General features: G+C 40.5%; 1 protein-coding gene across 2 annotated transcripts; it reads right to left on the reverse strand.

Annotated features, from left to right (window-relative positions):
- Positions 1–158: 158 nt before the first annotated feature.
- Positions 159–22,639, reverse strand: gdap1l1 (ganglioside induced differentiation associated protein 1-like 1). 2 transcript variants are annotated; one of them, XM_084367853.1, is made up of 7 exons: positions 22,481–22,639; positions 22,006–22,379; positions 15,199–15,391; positions 9,897–10,070; positions 6,621–6,715; positions 4,188–4,302; positions 159–4,085 (listed from the first exon to the last, which is right to left on the reverse strand). In XM_084367853.1, exons 2-7 carry the CDS (start codon positions 22,183–22,185, stop codon positions 3,742–3,744), a joined length of 1,101 nt encoding a protein of 366 aa, XP_084223979.1. In that variant the 5' UTR covers positions 22,186–22,379; positions 22,481–22,639; the 3' UTR covers positions 159–3,741. The 2 variants fall into 2 exon arrangements, with proteins under 2 accessions (XP_084223979.1, XP_084223978.1); XM_084367852.1 differs by having other exon boundaries at positions 22,458–22,639.
- Positions 22,640–23,580: the final 941 nt, after the last annotated feature.

Here is a 23,580-nt window from a genome sequence, read left to right on the forward strand (position 1 = left end):
CACAACTAGGATTTCTCGACTTGAACTCTTTGTGTGTTCCAAGAAGTACAGATCCGAACCCCCTCAGGTCGCATGATTTCAGTCGGAGGAAGCAGTGGAGTCGTAACAGATGTGCTTGCGGTAATCAAAATGTTCACAATGATTGGCTGGTTATTACGTTTCTTGACGTTTTCCCCCCTTCACGTCATCTGCTGTTTGTCAATTAACATAATATGTGAATGTTTGAGCATTGAAAAGTCAACATAAATAACAAGCGAATGTTATGATTAAATCACAACAGGAAATAGTACTCTGTGTCCTCTTTCTTACCTCCAATCGTGGAAAAATTCAGGTATCTATTTTAAAATCTTCTCCTCTTTTTTTGTGCGGTTCACGTCACTGCTGCTCATTCAAGAACAGTTTAACAAATAACCTCCCTGTTTCATTTAATGCATATCTCAAATGTCTCCCAGGCATTAAGGATTGATGATTCCCAACAGTTAAATCTATATGGCTCTACTTCACTCTCCATATCTCCATTATCAAACATGAAACTGGACACAATGAACTTCTACACTTCTACTTTCTGAATGAAAATCAGATTTATCATCAGATGTGACACAGCACTGCTGCTATTAAAGGAGATTTGATCATCGTCTTTGGTTCAACATAATCTGCCACAGCTGCAGCTCGCTGCTAATCACCCCCTGCAGGGACGAGTTTCTGTAGCAGGAGAAAACAGGGAGCATCCTCACTGAAAAAACTCACATAAATTACCTTCCTTATCCGAGGCTTGACAGTTATCCTCCTTTAATCACAGAAAGAAACACTGAACTGTGAGTCCTCACTGCAAAAAAATGTCTGTATAACCAGCCGTTAAACCAAAAGCAGCTTACAACTCCAGGCAGCACCTCACAGAATGAGTTAAACCTAAAGAGCGCACGGTTCAGGAGCAGAATTACAACATGTAAAACCCTGGAGGGCTGACTAAGAAAAAAGCAGAAAGGCTCCCATTAAGGGTGGACAGAGTGTGGAGCGAGAAAAGTACACTGCATCAACAAACAACGAGACAGCTGGCGAGGCTAGCCGGGAGAAAGGCTTTTTTTCTTTTCCCCCGTCATACTCATTTAAGCCTTCAGATGAGTCAGCTTCTCCTCCCCTGTTCCCCTTATTTAACCTTTGAGCTCATTAATTCAGCAAGAAAAAAATAAACGAGACAATGTATAATTAAAAATATCTATCTGTAAAAACAATCTTTGCATCTGTCAGGAGGAGTCGGCGACAAACGAGCCGCGGTAAAGTCCATTTTTCTCGCTCAGTATTGCTGAGGGACCATCTCCAACACACTGTACAGTGCAGGTGATTCAAAGGTTACAATTAGCGACAGAACGTTTAGAAATCTGTGGTTTTTGATTGTGCGGTAGGGATCATAAATTCTGCCTCTGGGCGACACAAAATCCTCAGTGTCCACAAACGCTAACACAATAAGAAAAGTACCCATGCAATGAAATATACACCCTAAACCTAACGCAACACTTTTGTGCCATAGATGCAGAATTTACAATTTTACCACCAGTTCAGCCAAGTGTAACTTTTCAAACACCCAAGTTTTGTAACATCTGAGCTAAGAGTGACAGTGGACCAGTGTGTGCTGTGTGATCTGTGGTGCTCTAAATAAACTGAGTCTGAGCGCACGTGTGTGTGTGTGTGTGTGTGTGTGTGTTATCGTGTGCGAGGTGTACAGTTAGTTAAAAGAAATAATTCAACATTCTTGGAAATGTTCACACTCTTGCTGAGAGTCAGAGGAGAAAATGGACACCACTCTGTTAAATGTGACGCTACAGACAGCAGGTTGTAAGTTTAGCTTAGCATAAAGACTGAGAACAGGGGGAAACAGCTAGCCCTAATTTGTGCTTGTCATGTATTAACATTAAATTTGAGTCACAGCGCTAAAAATCCACTTTTCCTGAAAAAGATTATACCAGAGAATCTATGAAAAAAAACCCAGAAGATAATTAAATAACACATTTCACTGCTTCCAAAGACTCTTCTGACCAGCTGGATAAAAGAAATATTCAGTTTGCTGCACAAGAAACAAAATATTTTTAAACCACTTTCCAAGTTGCATCTCTTTTTCCAAATCAAAACTAAGACAGCAGCCAGAATCTCCTCGCTTAATTTGTACAATGTGAACCAAAATTGAAAAGAATCAGCTGTTTCTTTCCAATAGTTGACTTTTATATACAAAATAATGCTTGTGTTTTACAAACAGAGCAAGGACTTGTGTCATTTCTGGAAACCTAGATCAGGAAATACAGTAAAAGCTTGGAAAACGGTTTAAAAAAAATCTTTTTTTCCAGCAACAGATTGAATATTTTACAATCCATATGTCCAAGAGTCTTGAGGCATTGTGGGAATACTTGGGGCAAACTGGGGCCCGCTAGCTTCATACCTTCAGAACAGCAGTAAGTGTTGTTTTACAACTTTCTGCGCTTTTCAAAGATTCCTGTTTATATATTTTTTGGAAAAAACATAACCCACTTAAAGGTGCAATATGTTAGAACCAGCCACTTCAAAATAAAGATGGGGAGGCATGTCACCATATTAACTGCTAACTGCTGCTAACTGTAGCTGCCGTTAGCTAGTAAGCTCAGTTAGCTGTGCAGCTAGCAGTAAAGAATGGGAGTTCAGAGCACCGGAGGGGAGCGCTTCTACAAGAGCTTTGAACCAGGATGACCTGGGGCTAGCATGTTAACATCATAAGGTAAAAACTTAAATGATAGTTTTAATGGATTTCTTAATGTTTTTCAACTGAAATTCTTACATATTGCACCTTTAAATGTAAAGATGATACATGATGAGAGGTACAAACTGGGGCTGTGACACAGCTAGCCTGCCTCTGTCTAAAAGTTAAAAAAACTGCTAACCAGCAGCTCTAACGCTCACATCCCAGGAAAACCACTGATAGTCATTTTCACACTTCTAACAAATTAAACAAACGAGCTATATAAGGCTGATTAGTGAGCATTAGAGCTGCTTCATCCAAAGCTAGCCTGCTTTTTGATTAAGCCAGGCTAGCTATGGTATTTCCCCCATTTCCAGTCTTCACGCAAAGCTCAGCTAAGCTACCTGTCTCCTGGCTGTAGCTTCATTTCACAGGACATTCGAGAGAGAGTGGTATCGATTTAAGCATCTAAGTCTTTGCTAGAAACCGAGTAAACGAATTCCCCAAAATGTCCAATATTCCCTTAAAGTTTGCCTCCATCCTTTCATTGTTTCATGTGGCAGTTTCTGGCAGCACAGCACTTATCAGAGAGTCTCTGTCATGTACACGTTCCTGTGGCTTCACTGGTGAAACCTCAGGCTGATGGAGCAGGTATGAGTAATGACTATAATAGTGGCATGCGAAGGTCAGTTAACCCCTGTTGGTGTTACTGTGTTTAACATTTTGTCTGCATTTCTACTTTAAAGTTTCAGTATAAGTGGACCTGATGCATGCCTCCAACAAAAGTTAAACAAGGATTCGCCGGCACAAGAGCGGCGAGATGCCACAAATTAAACTCGATGAAGGCATTGATTACCAGAAAATGTGCTGTCAAGAATTTCTTATTATGGAATGTTTTTATATTCTTTGTTCACCCAGGTAAGTAATAGTGTTCTCTATATAGATTCATTATGTTTTTCCTGCAGTCATAAAACATTACAGAAAAGTTGAAACATCACACAAATACACAGACATTTAACACAACAAGAGGGCATTCACTACATGTATTTCTTTTTTAAAAACCAGTAGGCAAAGTAGCCCATCCCTCCCAGCGAGCCCATGAGAAAAGAGGCCCCGAAGAAGGACGGCGGCTTCTTTTTTACCATCCGGAAGGCGTTGGGTAGGACCGCCGACAGGAGGGTCGTGTGGATGTCGCCCAAGACCTTGCGGAAAGCGTAGCGTTTTTGCACACGCACAAAAAAGGACTGCAGGTTGGGTCGGCTGCCGTCCTCCCAGTATTTCTTAGAAAGTCCCAAGAACTTGAGCCTGTGCAACAAGGCTCCGAGGCAGACGTCAGCTAGTGTAAATTCAGGTCCACATAGCCACAACTCACACTTTTGACCTGCAAGGGAATAAATATTTTATTTTAAAAAAAACTAAAAAAAACATTGTTGGACATATTTCGTGCTGTTACGATGGAAGGTAAAATTGTGTATGGACGTACCTTGATACTCTAGTTTTCTTTTTTCCAGTTCCGCCTCCACTTGATCTAGAACCATGGCTAACTCCCCCAGAATTTTCTTCAGGTAGTTCACGTTATCGTGGTCCAAAATTTTTGCCTGACATTTAAAAAGAAAAAGACATAAAACACTGAAATACCCAGAGGCAAATCAGCACGCATAGCTGGACATTCTTACCATCATATGGTAAAATTAAGGTGTTAAATAAAGACTAAACAGCTGATTTATATTTCTGATAACTAAAATGTTACATAAACATGAAATATATGTGAACCCCCAGTACTTGCAAGTGAAGGGATTTTGTCCCCATGTCAGATTAATAAATGTTGAAAATAACTGTTGAGTCATAGCCGCGCTAATGGCTGAGGCTGCACTGGGGCGGAAGCTAAATGCTAACGTCAGCATGCTAATATGCCCACAATGATGTTCAGCAGGTAATGTTTCCCATGGGGCCAGTTCCAATATGCCCCTGACTGGGCCGTCACAGACTTTAATGAAATAGTCTAGTCGTGTATTACAGTTTGCTCCTTTAAAAAACAAACTGATTGAATAAACATATTTAGAGGACACCGTCGTGCTATCACAAGTAAAACAACAATACATCGGGCTGTTTTAAATATGTATGTTTTTGTTGACTTCTTTCATGTTTTTTTTTTTCTTCTTCTGTTTTACAATGTATAATCCCACTGTCATTGCTGTTTAAAGTTGACAACACTATGCACCGCACTGAAGACAGTGTGTGCAAAGTGTCGACAAGGGTTTAAAAAGTCTTAGAGCCGTTTAACACTGTGCCAATTTCACAGTTGAAAAACCCCCATGGCCTCAGAAATGAATGTTTTCAAAGTCTGTGACACAGAAGTGAAGACATTTGCCACCATTTTTAATTCTAATTAGCACTAAACACAAAGTATTTACGTTCATTTTGCAGGTATTAGGCCATAAGCACAAGTGCTGGACAGTCAGTGGCAGTCTAATGTCAGTATTGGATGGCGCAGTTCAGCTTGAGGCTGAGTTCATGACAACCTTACAATTCACTTGTTTGAACTATATTAAGGCTTGAAGTTATGCATAATGAAGGGAGTGTGTGCTTTGAGTCACTTGCCACTAGCCGTCTCGCTAGCTGCCAGCAACCAGGCTTCATTAGGCTCAACCTCTTTACCATTTTTGAATTACTCAGAGTCAGGCGTCAGCATTGCCAGATGTACGATAATTATCAAATCTGTACGATAACTTTGCCCTCTGTACGACCAATAATGACAAAAATGTACCATAATTTGATCATTTTGTGGCGCTTATATTAGCAGCTGGTTTTATTCTACACTGTCAGGTAATTATCAGGACAATATGGATCCATAGTTTCATGTGACAGCACCACCTGGATATTTTCTCCAGGAGGATAATAACTGTATTTAGGTCAAAGTTATAGTGTGACAGGATCTGTATGCTGCAGAGTAGTGTAATAAGAGGAAACTACTGAAGCCTTTCATGATTCAATTTCTCTCAGCTACAATCATGAAAATTTAATTATCTGGTCCGAGACATTTTGGAACACTAAATAATATCTGTCAGAGTCTTAAAACCTGGATATTAAGGAGGTAAATAAGCCAGAAAACCTGTCAAAATAATGTCTCTATTATATTTCTGTGCTCCTACATACAGTGTAGTGCATGTGTCTGGAATATTTTCAGGTGTAAATGAATGATCTTTAAACCAGGTGATGGTTCAGTTAATAAATTAAGTAACTGAATGGACTGTTATAAAGCAGGGATATTTTAATTTGTACCATAAAAGGACCTTATGTTTGCAATGAATATGCTATATTCCAATTAATAATGGATAAATTAATAGTTTTACAGGGTTTTTAAGAGGCAAATTACCTCAAATTTCACCTAAAGTGCCATTAAGGTATAAATTAAGGGATGATTTCACCCCTTAAAAAGCACTTAAAATCTGAAACGAATCCATTATTATAGTCCATTAATTTACACATTAATTCTTCCCCAAAATCCCATCAAAATAGCTTAATTACATCTTTAGTGATGCATAAATGGAATTTTAGGATTTAAAAAATGGGGTTGAATCTCTTGCAAACAACACTTTGGTATGAATGTGAATGTTTGCCCTAAATTTCATGGAAATCCACTCAAAACCACAAATATCAACCTCATAGTGGTGCTAGAGGAAAAGTCAGCAGGATCACCAAAACTATTACAGTTCATCCTCTGGGGATCATGAACGTCAGCACAAAGTTCATCCAGCAGTTCCTCAAACCAAAGTGGTAAACCGACCGATCAACACTCTGTCATTAGTGAAGCGAAACAAACACTGACTCTCTCTTAAACACAACAGTAAAATATAAAGAGGACAACAAATAGATTAATGCTTTTTAAATCGCGGTACCGGACGCATAAACTCACCATGAGCTTCTTCTGCTTGGAAAGGTACGGTTCTGTCAGCTGGGGCTCCTCGTGGTCCAACTTCATCAGCTCCGTCGCAGCATTGGCCAGGTGTCCTGAAGACACACACACACACACACACACACACACACAGAGGACACATACATATTGATTAACTGTTTGGTTAAAAACAAAATACGATCTAGGGAATTTATTTTTTATCAGACCACATTTTTGGCAATGAGAGTCAGATATTGTTGTGTTTCAAACTAATAGACAAGGTTATTGTTATTTATTTTTAGGGTGTAGTTTAGCTTTTAGCCTCTAAAACTATCTCTCTTAATATCCAGCATATGTTCTGGACCTGTTCACAAAGATTTACATCTTCAGTAGGGACCAACGTGCTGCAGACTGAGTGCCGCGATCACAAAGTGTTGAAAGACAAACACATCGTTGCTTTCAGGATTTGTTACCCTCATCCAGCCATAGATATTTTTATATTTTCAGTTTCAGTTTATCATTTAATGTCAGTATATTAAACTTCTGAAATACAAAGAATATCGTAAGGAGGACTCAGAACTATTAAAATGTGTCAGTGTGGATTCATTTCTCAGTCTGCAACATCTTGCAATCATACATTTCAGACAAATTTGACCCAGCTGCAGACATTACTCGAGTGCTTTTTGATTTTTTTTATCAAAAAAAAGTGGATAATTACACAATAACATAATAACATCACTGCTGCTTTCCATTAAATACTCCATCAGTTTGGCTTGATAGAAACAACACAGGCTGACCAGAGATTCAGTGGATAATGAATTCTGCTGCAGAATTCGGTCGAGTCCAGCTCATTGCTTTGATTTACATGCCGAAGCCATTATCTGATGGAAAGAGCACTACAGTTCAGCCTGGGAGGCCTGATATCAGCTGTTGTGATGAATAAATCTGCCATCACTACAATGTGCTGCACTAAGGGTTTCTGTATTGAGTAGCGTCAAATTACACAGTATGCTAATCATGTTGTGCACATAAAAACAGGGATTTGTTTGCCAATGATGTGGAAAAATGCTGTAAGGAAGATGAATAGCTTTGCATTCATAATGCCTGTCTGTTGGTTTTGCTTTTGGAGACGAGTTTGTCCCCAAAGTTGAAGCCCATTCAACCCTCGAGAGCTTGTAAATGTTCAGTTCACGTAGAGTTCAACACGCTGAAGTCTTTTTATATTATACAACAAAAAAATAGGCAAAAACACAAACAGCTATCTACATTTTTGTTGTCTTGTCTGGTAACCATTGTCTGTTGCTTATAAAAGCTGCTTAAATTATTAAGAGTACAATTTCTGAAACGCTGACAGACAGAAAACATGTTACGATCACACACCACACACCCACAGACACACACGCATGTACTCAGAATATCAAACATGTGAGCACGCCTTCTGAAACGCAGCAGAACAAACTGTCACTGAAAATCATGCCGCATCGCTGCACAATATGAGCTGATTCTGTGAACACTGTGTGCCTTTTGTCTGTTAGACACACTTGAGTGGATTCAGATGTTAGTATTCGTAGTCCAGTCTGTTTCCTGCTAAGTCAGGGGTCTGCCTCTGTCTTCCACTGAGAGTCGGACGCCGGGTCTTTTTAGGAAACAACGGCTCAAAGCTTCAGAGCTGTTATTTTATATTTTTGTTTCTTTGTGGCCTCGCTGAACCTGAGATCGTCTAAAAACCAGGGCAGTTTTAGCCATACGTGCAAACCCTCCCGATATTCCAGGGAGACTCCTGTTTTTCGTTGCTCTCTCACCGACACTTCTCACTTATTTCTCACGATTTCTGACAATTTTTCACCTTTAAGTTACCTCAACCTGCTTCTGCTGCTGTGTCTTCTGCTATACTGTTGTGCGTCATCCTCCCCAGTTAGTGGGAGACGGACAGAGAAATAGAAAGAAGATAGACTATTTAAACAAATTTGTTTAAACCCTGCAGAGAAGGATCTCAACTTCTTACGTAAAGTTTTAAAGGAATGGGACTATAAATTTTGCCACGTCAATCACAGGGGTTGCAAGGCTTCAGTCCCCATTGAGAGGCTCACAAACATCAGGCAGTGGTGTAACTAAATGGGAAACAATGTATGAATGAATGAATGGTAATAAATATGACTTTATGCCACGGATGCATATTTTTGAGGTCTCAAGGTTGGTAAGTATGGTTTTAGCAGAAAAACGACCTGCCCTAGTAAATCAGGCCGTCTGAGTGAGAAACATCTTGTAAATCAATTTTGTTTGACATTTTTCGAAAATACGGTTATTTGCTATCTTTAGAGAAAGATGAGAAGATCAATAGCCAACCACTCTCGCAACCAGCAGCCGGTTAGCTTGGCTTAGCACTGGAAATATGGGAAACATCAGCCTGTATAAAAAAAAATTTTGAGATACAGAGAAAGCTTCTTCGTAAAACGCTCTCGACCAGCATACCCTGATTTCATTTGAGTTCTTGTTTTACTTGACTTGTCTCTTTGTTTTTTTTTATTTAATATAACTGGGATTGGTTTTATATAATTTATTACGGAGGTCAGATCCATTCGATTAGATTAATTTGATGTCTGTGTTGATTTTAATTTGCCGCTTTGTGTGAAGCACTTTTTATCTAACAACTAGAGATCATCTTTTAATGGGGGTCACACCAAACGGGACACTAGGGATGGGACCATGAAAGACTTTATTGTGGATCGTGATGAAAAACACTCACAATAAGTTGATTGTGGTCAACTGTCATTATCAGGATATCAGGAATCGAGATAAACACGAATGACTTCCAGAAGCTGTCTGCCTCGCTGACGCACAGTCCTATATTGGTTTTCCTTGCAGTATGTTTTAGTGCAATTTTAGTTTTCCTCTTAAAGTTTCAAGAAGATTTTGATTATTATCGGGATGATATCGTAAAACACAATTATGTTGGACTGGATAATCATGAGATACAATTTTCATATCGTCCCAAACCTACAGGACACCCGTCAACATGTCCACGTTCATGAAGTCGGACTTTATTTTGATCTCAACAACAGACCTGTGAAGTTTCCTGCATGTTTCACTACAGACAGACATACAAACACCTTGCAAAGTACTCAAAACTACTCCTGTGTTAGTTCCCACTGCAGTAGGTGTCTCTAAGACCACACTTTGCCTTGATGACACACACACACACACACAGACTCACAAAGTGAAAACATTACCAGCCGAAGCTGTTGCGACTGGCTACACAGTCACGCCCGCACAATACGGTGAGCTGGCTTCACTTACTACGTATTTCTGCGGTGGCGTACTTTGGGATCATAGAGTCAGTGGTGAGCTCTGGATGGAGGATGCAGCCGTGTGTGTAAGCGTCCATGGGCAGACCATCCAGTAGCTGACGGTACTGCTGCACACGCTCGTGGAGAGGCGAGTCTGCATCAGGAATCAGCTGCGCCACCGTGTCTGCGGGCGAGACACCGATGTGAAAAGAGGAATGAGGAAAAAACATTTTAATGTAGCTCAGAACAGTGTCCTGGCTCTCTGAGGACATACAGATTCAACTGAGATGAAAATGATATAAAACACATTGAGTTGGGAGCTGGTTTTCTTGGTCTACTTTCATAAACTTCCCAGAACACCTGACGTTTCTAAGCAACTGTTATTAAGCTTGCTGTTATATCCCCAAAATAACACAATTCTTAGTGCTTAAGCTGTCAGATAGACACAGCGTGGTAACCTGGTAACAGATGGCACCCCTCGCTCTCTGAAGCACACCATCGGTCATGTTTCAAAAAGCTTGACATTTAAAACAATACTGACAATCTCCTTGAGACAAACACGCTTCTGAGAGTTCACGCTGACTGGAAAAATAAATGGTTTTTAGCTAAAAACACTTTTTAACCCCATGAGATGAAATTCAAGGACAATCCAGATGAACAAAACACAATATGCACAATAACAGCAGGCCACACTTTCATTAAACATGCAGGTTAATTAGACTCCACTTTAAGCTTGTTCAACCAATCCCCTGCTGGTCTGGTCTGGTCTATTTATCCGATGTTGTTCAGGTTAAAGGAATAGTTCGACATTGTGGGAAAAGGTTTAGATGAGAAGATAAATCTCATGCAGTATCTGTCCCTTAAAGTAGTACTCTAGTGCTTTAGTATTGCACCTCCACGCAGTTATGAGACAAACTGAAAATTGAAGCACTGGAGATTTACCTTCTTTTTTGTCTCTGAGGGTCAAAAATGCTGGATGCTACATTTCCCATCATGCAACTCAACACTATTAGACCATCCATGCATGAGGGGGGGCACCAGGCTTTGAGGCCAATTTAACAAAGTTGCCAAACTATGAAATTACAACATGATGTGACGCACACTGGCCCTGAAAGACTTTTTCCCATAAGCTTACATTGTGAAAGAAATGGCTTCAAGTTAGCCAGGGGCTATGTCGCAAGTCCGGCCCATCAACTTGGAAGATCTGGGTCATTTTAAACCAAGGAGGTCAAACTTTCTGACCTTCATGTGTAACTGAGCAGCTTTCATAGGACGGATCAGGGCTCTGCCTCTGATGCCGGTTCTTATTCTACGTTCGTGCTGCCACATCATGAGGTCAGAACCTCACTTGTAACCCAGTCTGTTCAAAATGTTGTAGTCTCCAGGCTCGAGCTCAGATAACCCTCATCGCATCATCAGAAACTGTTTTCTTTAACTTTTTCAAATTACTCTAGAACCAGACAAGATGTTTTCAGAGGCTATTAAGCCCTCCTGATCACTATAATCTGCTCTTGATTAGAAACAATAGTGGATTGTCCCTTTTCTGCAGCCAACAGCTGGTTAGCTTAGGTTAGCATACAACTTGAAACATGAGATAACCTTCTGTCCAAGGGCAACGAAATGCACCCACCAGCATCTCTCACTACTTTACACACATATATACGTATCTATTTTGTTAAAAAGACTCTTGTCTTGGCAGGCAGAGTGACTTCTTGCAGTTATTGTTGAGGGAACCTGCTTTTATATTTTGCTGTCCTCATTCTTGTGTTAGCTCTCAGCGTGCTGGCTGGCTACATGCTGCATGTCTGGGAGGGATGGTGTTCAACTTAATGACCTGCTGCTGAGACTCAGTATTAAAGATGAGACAGGTTAGCACAGTGCAGACGGAGCTTTTATCTCTTTGCAGGGTCACAGCCAGCCAAACACGGGGACGGCATCGCTGACAAAACAGAGATAATCAGTTGGCTGCTTGAGGATGTTCGGAGGAGCTTGCGGAGGGTGGAGCTGCACCTGGCAGAGCTCCAGAAAGCTGAGTAATCAGTCCCAGGACCGACATGCCGACCTGGGCATGGCATGCAGCGGTCCTGTAGGGGGTCTGCTGCAGCACTGTGGTGAAAATATGACATCAGCAAGAAAACCCATCAGGAGACTGTGATGCACATTGCAGAATATAAGAGGGGCTGAGACTGTGATTGTTTGATTGTTGGCAGTAGACAAACACAGTGAGAGCCCTGTGTTCTGACCCAGCAGCAGGATTATTGGGAAGTGGAGGCTTTCTATTTTTCAGAGCGGGAACAATGAAGCTTTACTTTGAATTGTGCTATTAAATCCAGGTCTGCCACATGTGTTGCCTGTAGCCTACAGCCTTACTGATGCATATCTTTAAAACAAAATAAAAATAAAACAAAGGAGTAGTCAAGTAGCACATCTATTATTTTCAAAATGTATTGAGCTGATACTTGGCAGCTTTTTTCTAAGATCATGACGTGTATAACAATGAGTAAGCAGCAATTTTGTAACATGCCCAGTCCAAACCAATGAAGCGACAGGCTGAATTTACACAGTGAGCCTCTTACTAAATATTGTACAGCTGCCTCCCTACATGCTTTGAAGACTACAGTTTTGAATCCAAATGTCAAACCTACAGACGGACTAAACCTTCAGTCGTACATATAGTGACGTGTTCACTGTTATCAGGTCAGGTCTGCGTGGGTGTGAGACTGTGAGGCTGTGGGTTTGGACCGCCCTCAGGACTCCCAGACTTCCTGCGAACATGCCTGCAAAGCCTAAGACTCCATAAGAGCGGTGAAGGCCGGACATTTGGATGTAGCCCGAGAATTTGCCATAACAGCCGTCGCCATTTTGGGGGTTTTTTTGGAGCCAAAAGTGAGGACTTGAGGACACATACTGGTCTATTTTACTCTAAATGGGACCATAATTCACAAAATGAGCATCAGGCTGTGTTGAAGAAGACTTGAAACTAGCGATTGAGACCATAAACTCATTAGGAAACGTTTACTGAGGTAATAAATTAAGTGAGAAGTAAGGTCGTTCTCTCATAAGCTTACAAACAATCAGACTTTATTTTTACAACCAGTGGAGCCCTTATAAAGAATGCTGTTTTAAGGAACTTCACATTGGCTGCACTTTAGGTGTATTTTATACAGTCTACCGTCCTCAGACTCACATAGGTATTTGTCTGGTTTTGGCCAATCATATTGTATCAAATTTAAACTACAACTACAACAAATTATGTTAATTAATTATTATTCAGCAGCAACTGGAGGGGAGGAGAGCTGTCAAGGACGGGAGCACAGAGGTCATCAAAGTTGCTCCTGGCCCCCTAAACGCCCTCCCATAGCGCTGGATCTGCCTCTGCTGCATCTCAACAAGACTGTTAAGCAGTCTGTGTTGGCACGACGCTGCTCTGTACCGGTGTAAGTCTCTTTTCTGACACATCTGCACTTTCCAGGCCAGCAGCAGCCCACGTTGCCAGCATTCATCAGGGATTTACACACAGAGAAAAAGCATATCTGTATGTCTTTTCTAGCAGATTGATTTCCAGCTTAAAGCATGTTGAGTTTGAGGTCTGGGTTTAAAACATGCGGTGGATTCAACATTCAACATTCAACAGACACTGTATTGTGTTTCAGCTGCAGATTCTTGCACGACTCATTCAATGAATTTGTTCTAGAAGAGATTGATGCAATTACCTGAATGCAGCACACAATCAAACAGCTAAAATGAATGGGTCTGAACGAGAGCGAGACATCAAACACCGCGGTCAGTCGCTGCCTTCGAGCCTTTCATTACTGAGCAAGCAGTGAACCAGATCCCCTATAAAGCTTTCAAGCATCGCTGCTCCAAACAAGTGACCACAAACTCAACTAAGACAAGGGAGGTCTCCGGTTATTGGCCAAGATCCCTCAGGCCTTTACTGGTTTGAGGCTCCCAGGACCTTACATAACAGCATTATGTCTCAACTGATGAATCTATAGGACATGCCACCCACAGATACTATACCACAACACACAGAGGTTACAGGATGTAGTGTATGCATCTTAACGTTTGCTTACTCTTAGCAAAGCCAGCGGATGATATTTCTGGCTGTCGCTGCCTCACAATGCACATTTCACATATTGAGATATCGATTTATTTATTAGTTGGACTCCATGTTTTAGCGAGAATCGCTTGTTAAATCATCAAATTCTCTCTCAGGTTTGAGTCTCGTGTGCGACTGCTACAAATTTCCCCACAGGGATCACTCCAATTGCATCTAATCTAATCTGAGGGAGTCATCTTGGTGACATTGGCTGAAAGACATTGGTGCAATGACTTACAGAGTTTCACAGTACAGTACACACTAACACACACTGTACAAGGATGACAGATGGCTTTAAATGGCTTCCAATCATCTTTGCTACCCCAGTTTTACAAACTGGGAGAGTGCAGCCTGATACTTCATTAGCAACAGGGCAAACCAGGAAACAGGCCCTAGTCAAATAGACCATTTTCACAAGACGGCCATTTTCCTCTGACGTCCTGCTCAGTCTAGTTGTTAGCATTTCAACACTTCCTGATTAAACAGCAACTAAAAGGACAATGGATAGTGACATTTTGCATGACATTTGGCCATATTTCAAAGGTAAAACAATTTATTTTCTAACCCATTTGCTTCTGTGAGACAACCACTAACATAACTATTTCATACTGTTACATGACATGATAGGAGAGGCATAAATATATTCTAAAACATCACAACGCACACTTTTTTTAAGCATGGAAGCGGAACAAAGTGCATGTATTCAGACAGTAACATTAGCAGTTGATCAAATATGTTGTTCTACTTTGAAATATGGCCCATTGTCCCTCCAGATTTTCCCTATCCATAGCCTTTTAGTTGCTGATCAATTATGAAGTGGTGAAAAAACGATTTGTCAGACACAACCTGGAACATTAGCCTATGACATTTGAACTTCCTACCCTGAGCGTGGCGTCAGCGGAAAATGTCCGCTTGTAATTATCTTGCAAATATTTGCTGTTTGGTGTCCTTGATTTCAGACGCTATCAGACAAAAGCAAGCTTCTCATTTTTAGGCAGCAACCATTGATATTGCCACCTGAACACTGGCAGATTTTAGCCCCCTTAATTAAGCTAACATAAGTTTCATACATTGTTTGAAAACCGCCTCCAGCTTGTTTTAACAAAAGATTCTTGTACAAGGTAATGCTTTTTAAAATCAACGTTTAAAGTGAAGAGAAGATAGAGAATCGGCATCATTAAATGGGAACCACATTATAACTGTACCATACCTCCCACAAAGGTTTTCTCCAGGTAATCTATAATCTGGTTGTAGTCACTGATGATGGTGTCCCCGTGGAGGAAGACAGGCACCTCCTCACCCAGGTTCAGCCTCATGAACCAGGGCTCCTTGTGCTCCTGCAGCGGCATGCTCACATCCCTCTCCTCACAGACCAGACCCTTCTCATTAATGACTAGACGTACCTGCAAGTATAAACACACGAGGGTTGATGCAGGGAAGATGACACATGAAAGGCATTCGTTTATTGCTGGCTACACTGTCCGCCTTTTTGTTCCAAGATATCAAAACAAAGAAAATTAAAACTGACAAGAGGTGAGAGAGGTTTGTGGAAGCTGTAAACACACCACACCTTTTTTTTTTTATTAATATAATAAATGAAAATCCATCTGTTGTCACTCCCAATGCGTCTAAAACAGCAGCCTGGTTAGTGGCCTTACGCTTCTAAGTTTGACGCTATCTAGTGTCACTTCTTGAGGCACTCGTCTGAGCAGTAATATAGGAGCGAGTAAAGTCCAAGCCAGGGGGCAGTCACTGGGTCAAATACTGCCTTGGGTCTAATCACTAAATAGTCGGGTCCCAGAACTGCGGTACTGAAACTGCAGCCTCCTCTACTGCAGACACCAAACCACGACCGTTTCACAACATTAAAACAGTCCAAACACATAGTATGTCATAATATGTGAAATGTTTGTCAGCAAGCTTTATTTTGAAAGTCTTAACAGATGTGATAACTTGACCACGGAGCCCTTCATGTCCAAAAGTGACACTAGAGCTAGACTGTTAAAGTTTAAAGCTTTAGGCTGCTGAGCAAGCTGCCACATTTAACGAGTTGGGAGTGAGAATGTGTTGCCAATACATAAGGGAATATACTGTATTTATGAAATAACATGCACAGGATGAACTGGGGAACACTTTGTTCCTTTTTTTCTTTAAAGATATTATCTAAATGGCAAAACACAAAAACAATAGAGACTGATGATATACAATTTTTCTGTTGTTGAAAAGAGTTATTGCCACATTATCAAAACAAAGCATAAACTAAGAGCTGAAGCTAAAAAGCTTAGAGCTAAGTTCATGACATAAAAGATGCTAGATCAGTTCTGATGTAAAGAATTAAAAAAAAGGCTCAGCTGAGATGTTTGTGTGATCTGGCAAAATGATGAGATGCCCAGTGTGCTCAAGTTTGAGCAAAAACCCTTCCAGGACAGTCAGGATCATTTGCTAGAGTGATGAAGGATAAGCCAAGGTCCATGGAGAGCTATTAGTGGGAATAAGATTAATGAAAGGAGATGACACTTAGGGTATAAAGCGCTACATTTGGCTGCTTGGTGGGATAGCTAAAATGGGAGTTTTGCTGAACATGGCCAGACATGGTGTAATGAAATAAAACTGAGTGATTTAGTAACACTAGCAGAGTAATTAGAGCAGGACCAGTGGTTCGGACAACAGGAACAAATCTATGAATGCAGCCGCAAAGTCAAAGAAGTAAAAAGCTTTTTACATCTCCATCAGTGCAGCACTGATAAACACTGAATCAAGGATTTATACAGAACTGTCAAATGTTTCAGGTCCCTGTCTCACACAGCTGAGGTGTCCCTCGATGATGCTCATAATAACACACTCATATTGCTACAAGAGTTTGTTATATAATAATATTAGTCACTCCCTAGTAATGATGCCAAATAGTTCAGCTGCTTGGTAGGCACAAAATAAACACACATTACTGAGCAATAGGCTGTAACCTAAACTACATCTGCATCTTTCTACGACGTTATCTTTAAAACATTTTACATTTAATCTATTTTTGAGGTACTTTACTTGAGTATTGCATATAAAATGCAACATATTGTGAGAAATTAAATTAGTTGTTGCCATTCTTCTTGACTTGTGATCCCGTTCAAAAACACTGTGTCTAGTTGCGATGTTTCAGATGTCTGTGAGGTGTTCGCGCTCGCACCAACTTCTTACACGGTTTCATTAGAAATAACAGTTTGAAAGAGGCAAAATGTAATAATTCCCTAAAAAAAAGCAAACACTAGAGCAAGAGAGAGAAAATAAATTAAAAAATGTTTGGCAGATTGTTTTTAACTTTCCCGGCAAATTAATTATCTCACGGTCCCCCAGAATTATGTTGTGAACCCGTTTGAAGGTAAGTGAGTTTTAAATAAAGAGGGAAACATTAGTAAAATTAGTAACAGTGTGTTTGGACTCTCTTGGCAATTATAAATTGTACATTATTCATGTATTCAATGCAATGCCAAATTAATAGCAGAAAACAGTATTAATATCAATTAATAGTGACAATAGAATATGTAATTCAAAATAGTTACGACACATTGGCAGTTATCTTTGTAGTTGTTTTGTGTCTCTTTGAGGTTGTTTTGTGTGTCTTAGTTTTGTGTCCCTTTGTAGTCGTTTTGTGACTTAATTGTCGCTTTTGTCTCTATAGTTTTTTGTGTCTTTGTAGTCCCGTTTTTTTCTCTTTGTAGTCGTTTTGTGTCTCTTTGTAGTCACGTTCTCTCTTTGAAGTTGTTTTGTGTCCCCTCATGGTCGTTTTGTGTCTCTATGCAGTAATGTTCTGTCTGTTCGTAGTCGTTTTGTGAATCTTTGTAGTTATTTTGGTCTCTTTGTGCTTGTTTTTTGGCTCTTCATTGTTGTTTTGTGACTTTGTAGTCTTTTTGTGTCTCTCTGTAGTCGTTTTCTGTCTCTATGTAGGCGTTTTGTCTCTTTGTACTAATTCATTGTTTCTGTGTAGTCATTTTTATGTGTCTTTGTAGTAATTTTGTGTCTCTGTAGTTGTTTGATTAACTTTCCAGCGTTAAATGTTGTTAAATGCTGTGTGAGTAGTTAAACTAGCTTCACTTCCACCATATAGTACGACCAGCAGTACATTGTTGTCTTGGTACTTTTACTGAAGTAAAATATCTGAATTTGTCTTCCACCACTGGTTGTTAATGCATATTGTAAATCACAAATCTTAAATGACCAGATACTTGGATGCACAATGACACACTGCCCTCTGCACAGATAGAAAACAGCAGAGTGTTACAGAAGGTGTATTGAAGGTGTAAATCTCTAACCTGCAGGCCTTGGGGTTGCCAGTACTGTATTGATCTGTGAAGCCTCTAAATGTGCTGTTACTCCAGGGTATTGAGCTCCATCTGTCTCTATCTTTATCATATCTCTTGTGTTCACAACACATAACTCATGTGAGGTTGATGAATATACTGCACGACCCACTTCAGGCAAAGGGGATGCAAGTTACAGTGGCTGTTAGTCGTGAAGCATTATAAACGCAGAGAAGACAAAAAGGGCTGTGCAGGAGAAATTCAATGGCACAGCTTCCCTCTTTCCTCAGGAACTTGCTGAGGCATACACACACTTGTAAATAATCCCCCTGAACATCTGATGACGAGACTGTCTTCACAGAGATAACGGTTGTTGATCTGTTTGAGAGGTGACCGCTTTGTGATCATCACTCGCTCAGTGTCTCATTGCCAGTGTTTACAGCGGGATTCATTTTTAGAGGAAGACTTTTTGAATCACACAAGACTGACTAAATATAACACGATCTTTTCAGGTTCTGCAGAGATATTTTGACCAATCATGTTGCAAGCTTTTGTGTTATATTAGGGCAGAAATTATTCAGTTCAATTCTAGTGGAGTGGAGAACTTAGTGCTTGGCCTCTTAATCTCATAAAAGCCCTCCCCAAAATGCCATTTGAAGCACGCATCAGCTTGCATAACATCAAATGCTATACAGCATTGTACAAGACTGCTGTGCAAATTTAGTGCTGCTATTTAACCGAAATCTATATATACATTGCTCTAAAGCTGCATGCCCAGTAGTCTGTTCATTGACAGCACACTCACACATGATCTGGAAGTTACTTCAGCTTCTCCAGCTCAAGGATTGAGGTGATAATCATGACAGTGAGCTGGTGTTTACCCTCTGCTGAGTGACAACCAGCACAATCAGCAGCTCAGCAGCAGAGAGCCACCAATGGAGTCTTAAAACAGACGTACCAACATGGGACTGAGCATCCACTCAAGGTTGTTGGTCTACAGTGGAGAGGAGTATACAGTAACACCATCCTTGAGTTCAAAGAGACGGCACTAAAGCTGTTCTGAGTATTGCTAGCCAATATTCAGAGATGGAGGGTGCATTTAGCCACTTCTCGCAACAGAAATATCTGACCTATCGTATAGTAGCATACAGTATGTAACAGAGTGAAACTCACATGAGGTCAAATTGATTCATCTGCCAATTATTTGTTTGATGAATCGATCGAATCGTTTGAGCTATAAAATGTCAAAAAAGTGAAAAATGCTCATCACAACTTTCTAAAAAAGGGATGTCATCAAAGTGCTTCTTTTGTCCGATCATTCAAAAACTCAGAAGATTTTCTATTTATTTTCACATATCACAAAAATATTTCTAAAAAGCTGAAATCCAAAAGTGTTGTATGTTTTTCCTTAAGAAATGACTCAGACGATTAATGGATTGGTTGCCTATAATTTTTCTGTTAGATTTACTAAGCAATTAATCGACTTACAGATTCAGCTCTAAAACAAACGTATACAAATCATTTGAGTGTAATCCATGTGTACACATGACACACAGAGGGAGATCAGCTGTCGCCAACACCAGCTGTCATAACAGTGAACGTGCATCATCTTAAAGGGCTACTCCAGCAATTTAATATTTCATAAATTTCATAAACTGACGAGAGATGGTGAAAATTGAAGCAGCAGAGGCTGAAATATCCTGATGGTCGGTTCCTTTTATGGGTCATGCTCCATAAACACTGGATCCTACATTTCCCGTAATGTAATTCAATAGTGTCAAAGACATTTAATAGTGTCTTTAGAAAGCAAAAGTGAAAAACTGCGCTTATTTTATGTACTGTGTTGCTGTTCTAGCATCTTTGAACAGCAACTTCCCAGACTAACTGAAAGTTTTGGGGTAAACTCAAGCTGACATTTTCTTTAGTCCGGTCCAACAGGTAACTAAGGTCTCCAACTAACCGTTGGTGAGTGTTTTGCATTGTAATTGGTTTTATAACACAAATTTCTACTTTATAACTGAATAAAGAATTCAGCCGTGGGTCGGCGTGTTGTTCACTCTGTAATGTTACAGAAGGACAGTAATTAAAGGACACCCTGTAGTGTCATAGTTTATGTAATATTTCTATTTTATTGACCTTTATTGAACATAATTTCCCATAAACCCACAGGCTGTTGAAGTTTAGAGTACAGGAGCTGCAGCTAGTCAAACATGACTATAATCACTCGGGTTACAACTAACCTATTATCTTCATTGTCCATTAATCTGCTAATTGTTTTCTCAGTCTTAGAAAAAATAAATGAGGTGAAAAACAGCAATCACAAGTTTCAAAAGTGCAAAATGACATCCTTAAACTTCTTGTTTTGTTCGACTACAGTCCAAAACAGATACATTTATTATTCACTGTCATATATTCACTATTTTTGCAATAACAATGACTGAAAAGATTATAAAAGTAGTTGCCAGTTTGTTTTCTTTCAAACAATTAATCGATTAATCTGCTAATTGCTGCAGCCGGATATAGAGAACTGGATCCTGTCGCTGTTTTCAGACAGCAGAGATAACAGATTTTTAAAAAGTTGTGAAAATACCTTAAGAAGAGAACGATAATACATTTTATAAATGTGGACGCAGTAAACGTTGTTTAACTGTGTTGCTGTAGTGGAGCCAGTTTGTCTTTGAATATGGAAAGTATAAAAATCCCCAAAACAAGTTTCAACTTTCACAGAGACCAAAAAAGAAAAGCTAAATGAGGGATTGTATCGATTTAGAGAAACTAGCTGATCAGAGACTTTGGCTCTCTATTACACTCCACTGCTTTATAAATACCACATCTGTCAGACTCCACACACCCAGTTTGGGACACAGACTTTCTGTAAAAACACCTGAAGTCGTGAATGCCAAGCTTGACTCACTATGACATCACAGGTGTTATTTTTACTTTTGGACTTGACAGAAGACCTTAAACATTATGTTCTGCCAGGCTGAGTGGTGCTCATGAAGACATTAAACTCATCTTGCCAAGTACAATTGTAGTACTGCCCCTTTAATATGCAGTTTGAGTAGTAAAGCCCATACATAAGCTTACAAACCCTCCCTACACCTTCATACTGGTGATTAGTGTGAACTAGCCATGTCTCCTCTGAGAGTTTTGAATAGCTTGGCAGCTTAACGACAACATCCTCATCACACATGCTCGCGGTACAGGTGAGTGTCTTGCCAGGTAGCCGAAGACAGACTTGAAATAACAACATATGGTCTGATTCAGCTGCAGAAGGGGGGAGGGTGGCCTTTGGTTTGTTTTGCACATCATTTCAATCAATTATTTAGGATGTCATGTGTCAGAGCACATAGGTTGTAGCCACATCTCCCCAGCCACAGAGACAAAACAGCTCCGACAAGTCATTAAAAAGGTGGAAGCTGGTGAGATATGAACAGAATAATGACCACCAATCCACCTAATGTGTCGAGGAGAAGGAGCCACTGTGCTGCAGCGCTTTCCCAAACGTCTCCAAATGGGAGATCTGCCCAGCTGCAGGATCATATTCATATTCCGGAGGTATGTGCACGAATAAACATGCACGGAAAACAAACATGCTTTGATCACAACAAACAAACACAAGTGGGGGGGGGGGGGCTCCACACTGCTGGAGTATCATGTCATGCAAAGAGACATGGAGCCACCTCCATTTTCAAGCTCTGCTCTTTTTTTTTTTTTTTTTTTTTTACCTTTTGGGAGGTGAAAGACTGCGTCCAGTGATACAAAACGAGCCTGTCTTTATTGAAGGGTTTGGGCTCTGCCGTCGGTTCTTCGCACTCCTCCCCGTCTGTGATTTTGCCGTCTTCGTCCATCGCTGAGATGGGCCACCAGCTACAGTTGGTGGGGGTAACATGGTTGGAAGACGCCATGACAGAGCGTTTTGTGCGTGTGGAGGAGAGGAGCGAGGAGGGAGAGAGAAGAGGAGAGAGAGGGGAGAGAGAGAGAGAGAGAGAGAGAGAGAGAGAGGATCAGCAGCTCGAGCTCAGCATCATCGGTGCACGCGGCAGCAGCAGCATCCGTCAGTCTCGGACAGCTCCGGTGCTGAAATCTGCTTCACCTCCGACTGAAAACAGGAAATAAAAAATAAATAAATAAATAAATAAAAACACCAGCCTGATCCCATATGCAAATAGCTACTTACTCCAGCATGCTGCTTGCACTTACAATTAAAATCAATGTGCGGCCGTGTTACATCACATGATGGAGCCACGCACAAACATGCGCGGTGGAGACCCGCGGAGGGAGCGCTTCAGTGGAAGGTCAGGCGGCTCGTAGTAAGGACATGGAGGGTGTGGAGTACACCCTGGGAAGTGGAGGGTGAAGTGCAACCGTCCGGACAAAACGAGCCAAATAAATGAATAAAACAGGAAAGGAAAATGTCAACGGATATTTGCAACATGTGTGTGGGTCTATATTTTCAGTGGTGGAAAGTAAGCAGCCTACTGTGGGCTACTGAAGTGTGATTTTTCTTTTTTAATAGGCCCATTTAAGACTTTATTAGTCCCTCAGCGGGGAAATGTAAGTGATACAACTGCTTACAAGTGAAAAAAGGGAGTTATTGCCACTATGGGGGTAGACAGAGGGTTAAAGTACTGTAGTTTGTAGTCCTTCAACCCGGATATCAGTTAGCATTTTTGCACATCCGGTTCCCCTCGTCTCAAAGTCTGTGAGGGTTTTTAATTGATTTCAGTTAGATACCTGAATTAAGGTCTCTGGTTACAACAGGCTTAAGATACTTACACGTTTTGTTCCACGACATAAAATACATCATTAAATGACCCACAATTTAAATTTAAAAGCGCTTAAGTGTAGTAAAAACGGCAGTTGCTAACAAGCGGCTACATGCGACTGCAGAAGTTGTCACGTACATTAAACGTCATCACACAGAGACTCGTCTACACTTTAGTCCGTGTTTACAGGCCGACTTTAGCTACAAACTATTCTACCTTTAACTTTACTACGTGTAGATTAATCAGTTTATAGAAAACAAAACACCCGGAGCCTCAGGTGAGTAGACTACTGGATTCACCAGAGTTGACCTGAATGCTTGCTAACGTTAGCTTACGGCTAGTGCACAGTAAGAGTAAGCTAGCTGTTTGGGGCAGATAAACAAAACTGTTCCTGCCTCAAACTCGTTTCAGTGTTGATGTAAACATCAATCTGATGTGACTCAGGCACAAATAATCACAAATAAATGAGCTAATATTTTATTCTATTATTATTAAGTTTTATTCACCTTAAATTTTGTCTTGTTTGCTGACTTC

This window comes from Pagrus pagrus (assembly GCF_965226575.1).
Source record: "Pagrus pagrus genome assembly, chromosome: 11".
Lineage (NCBI taxonomy): Eukaryota > Metazoa > Chordata > Actinopteri > Spariformes > Sparidae > Pagrus > Pagrus pagrus.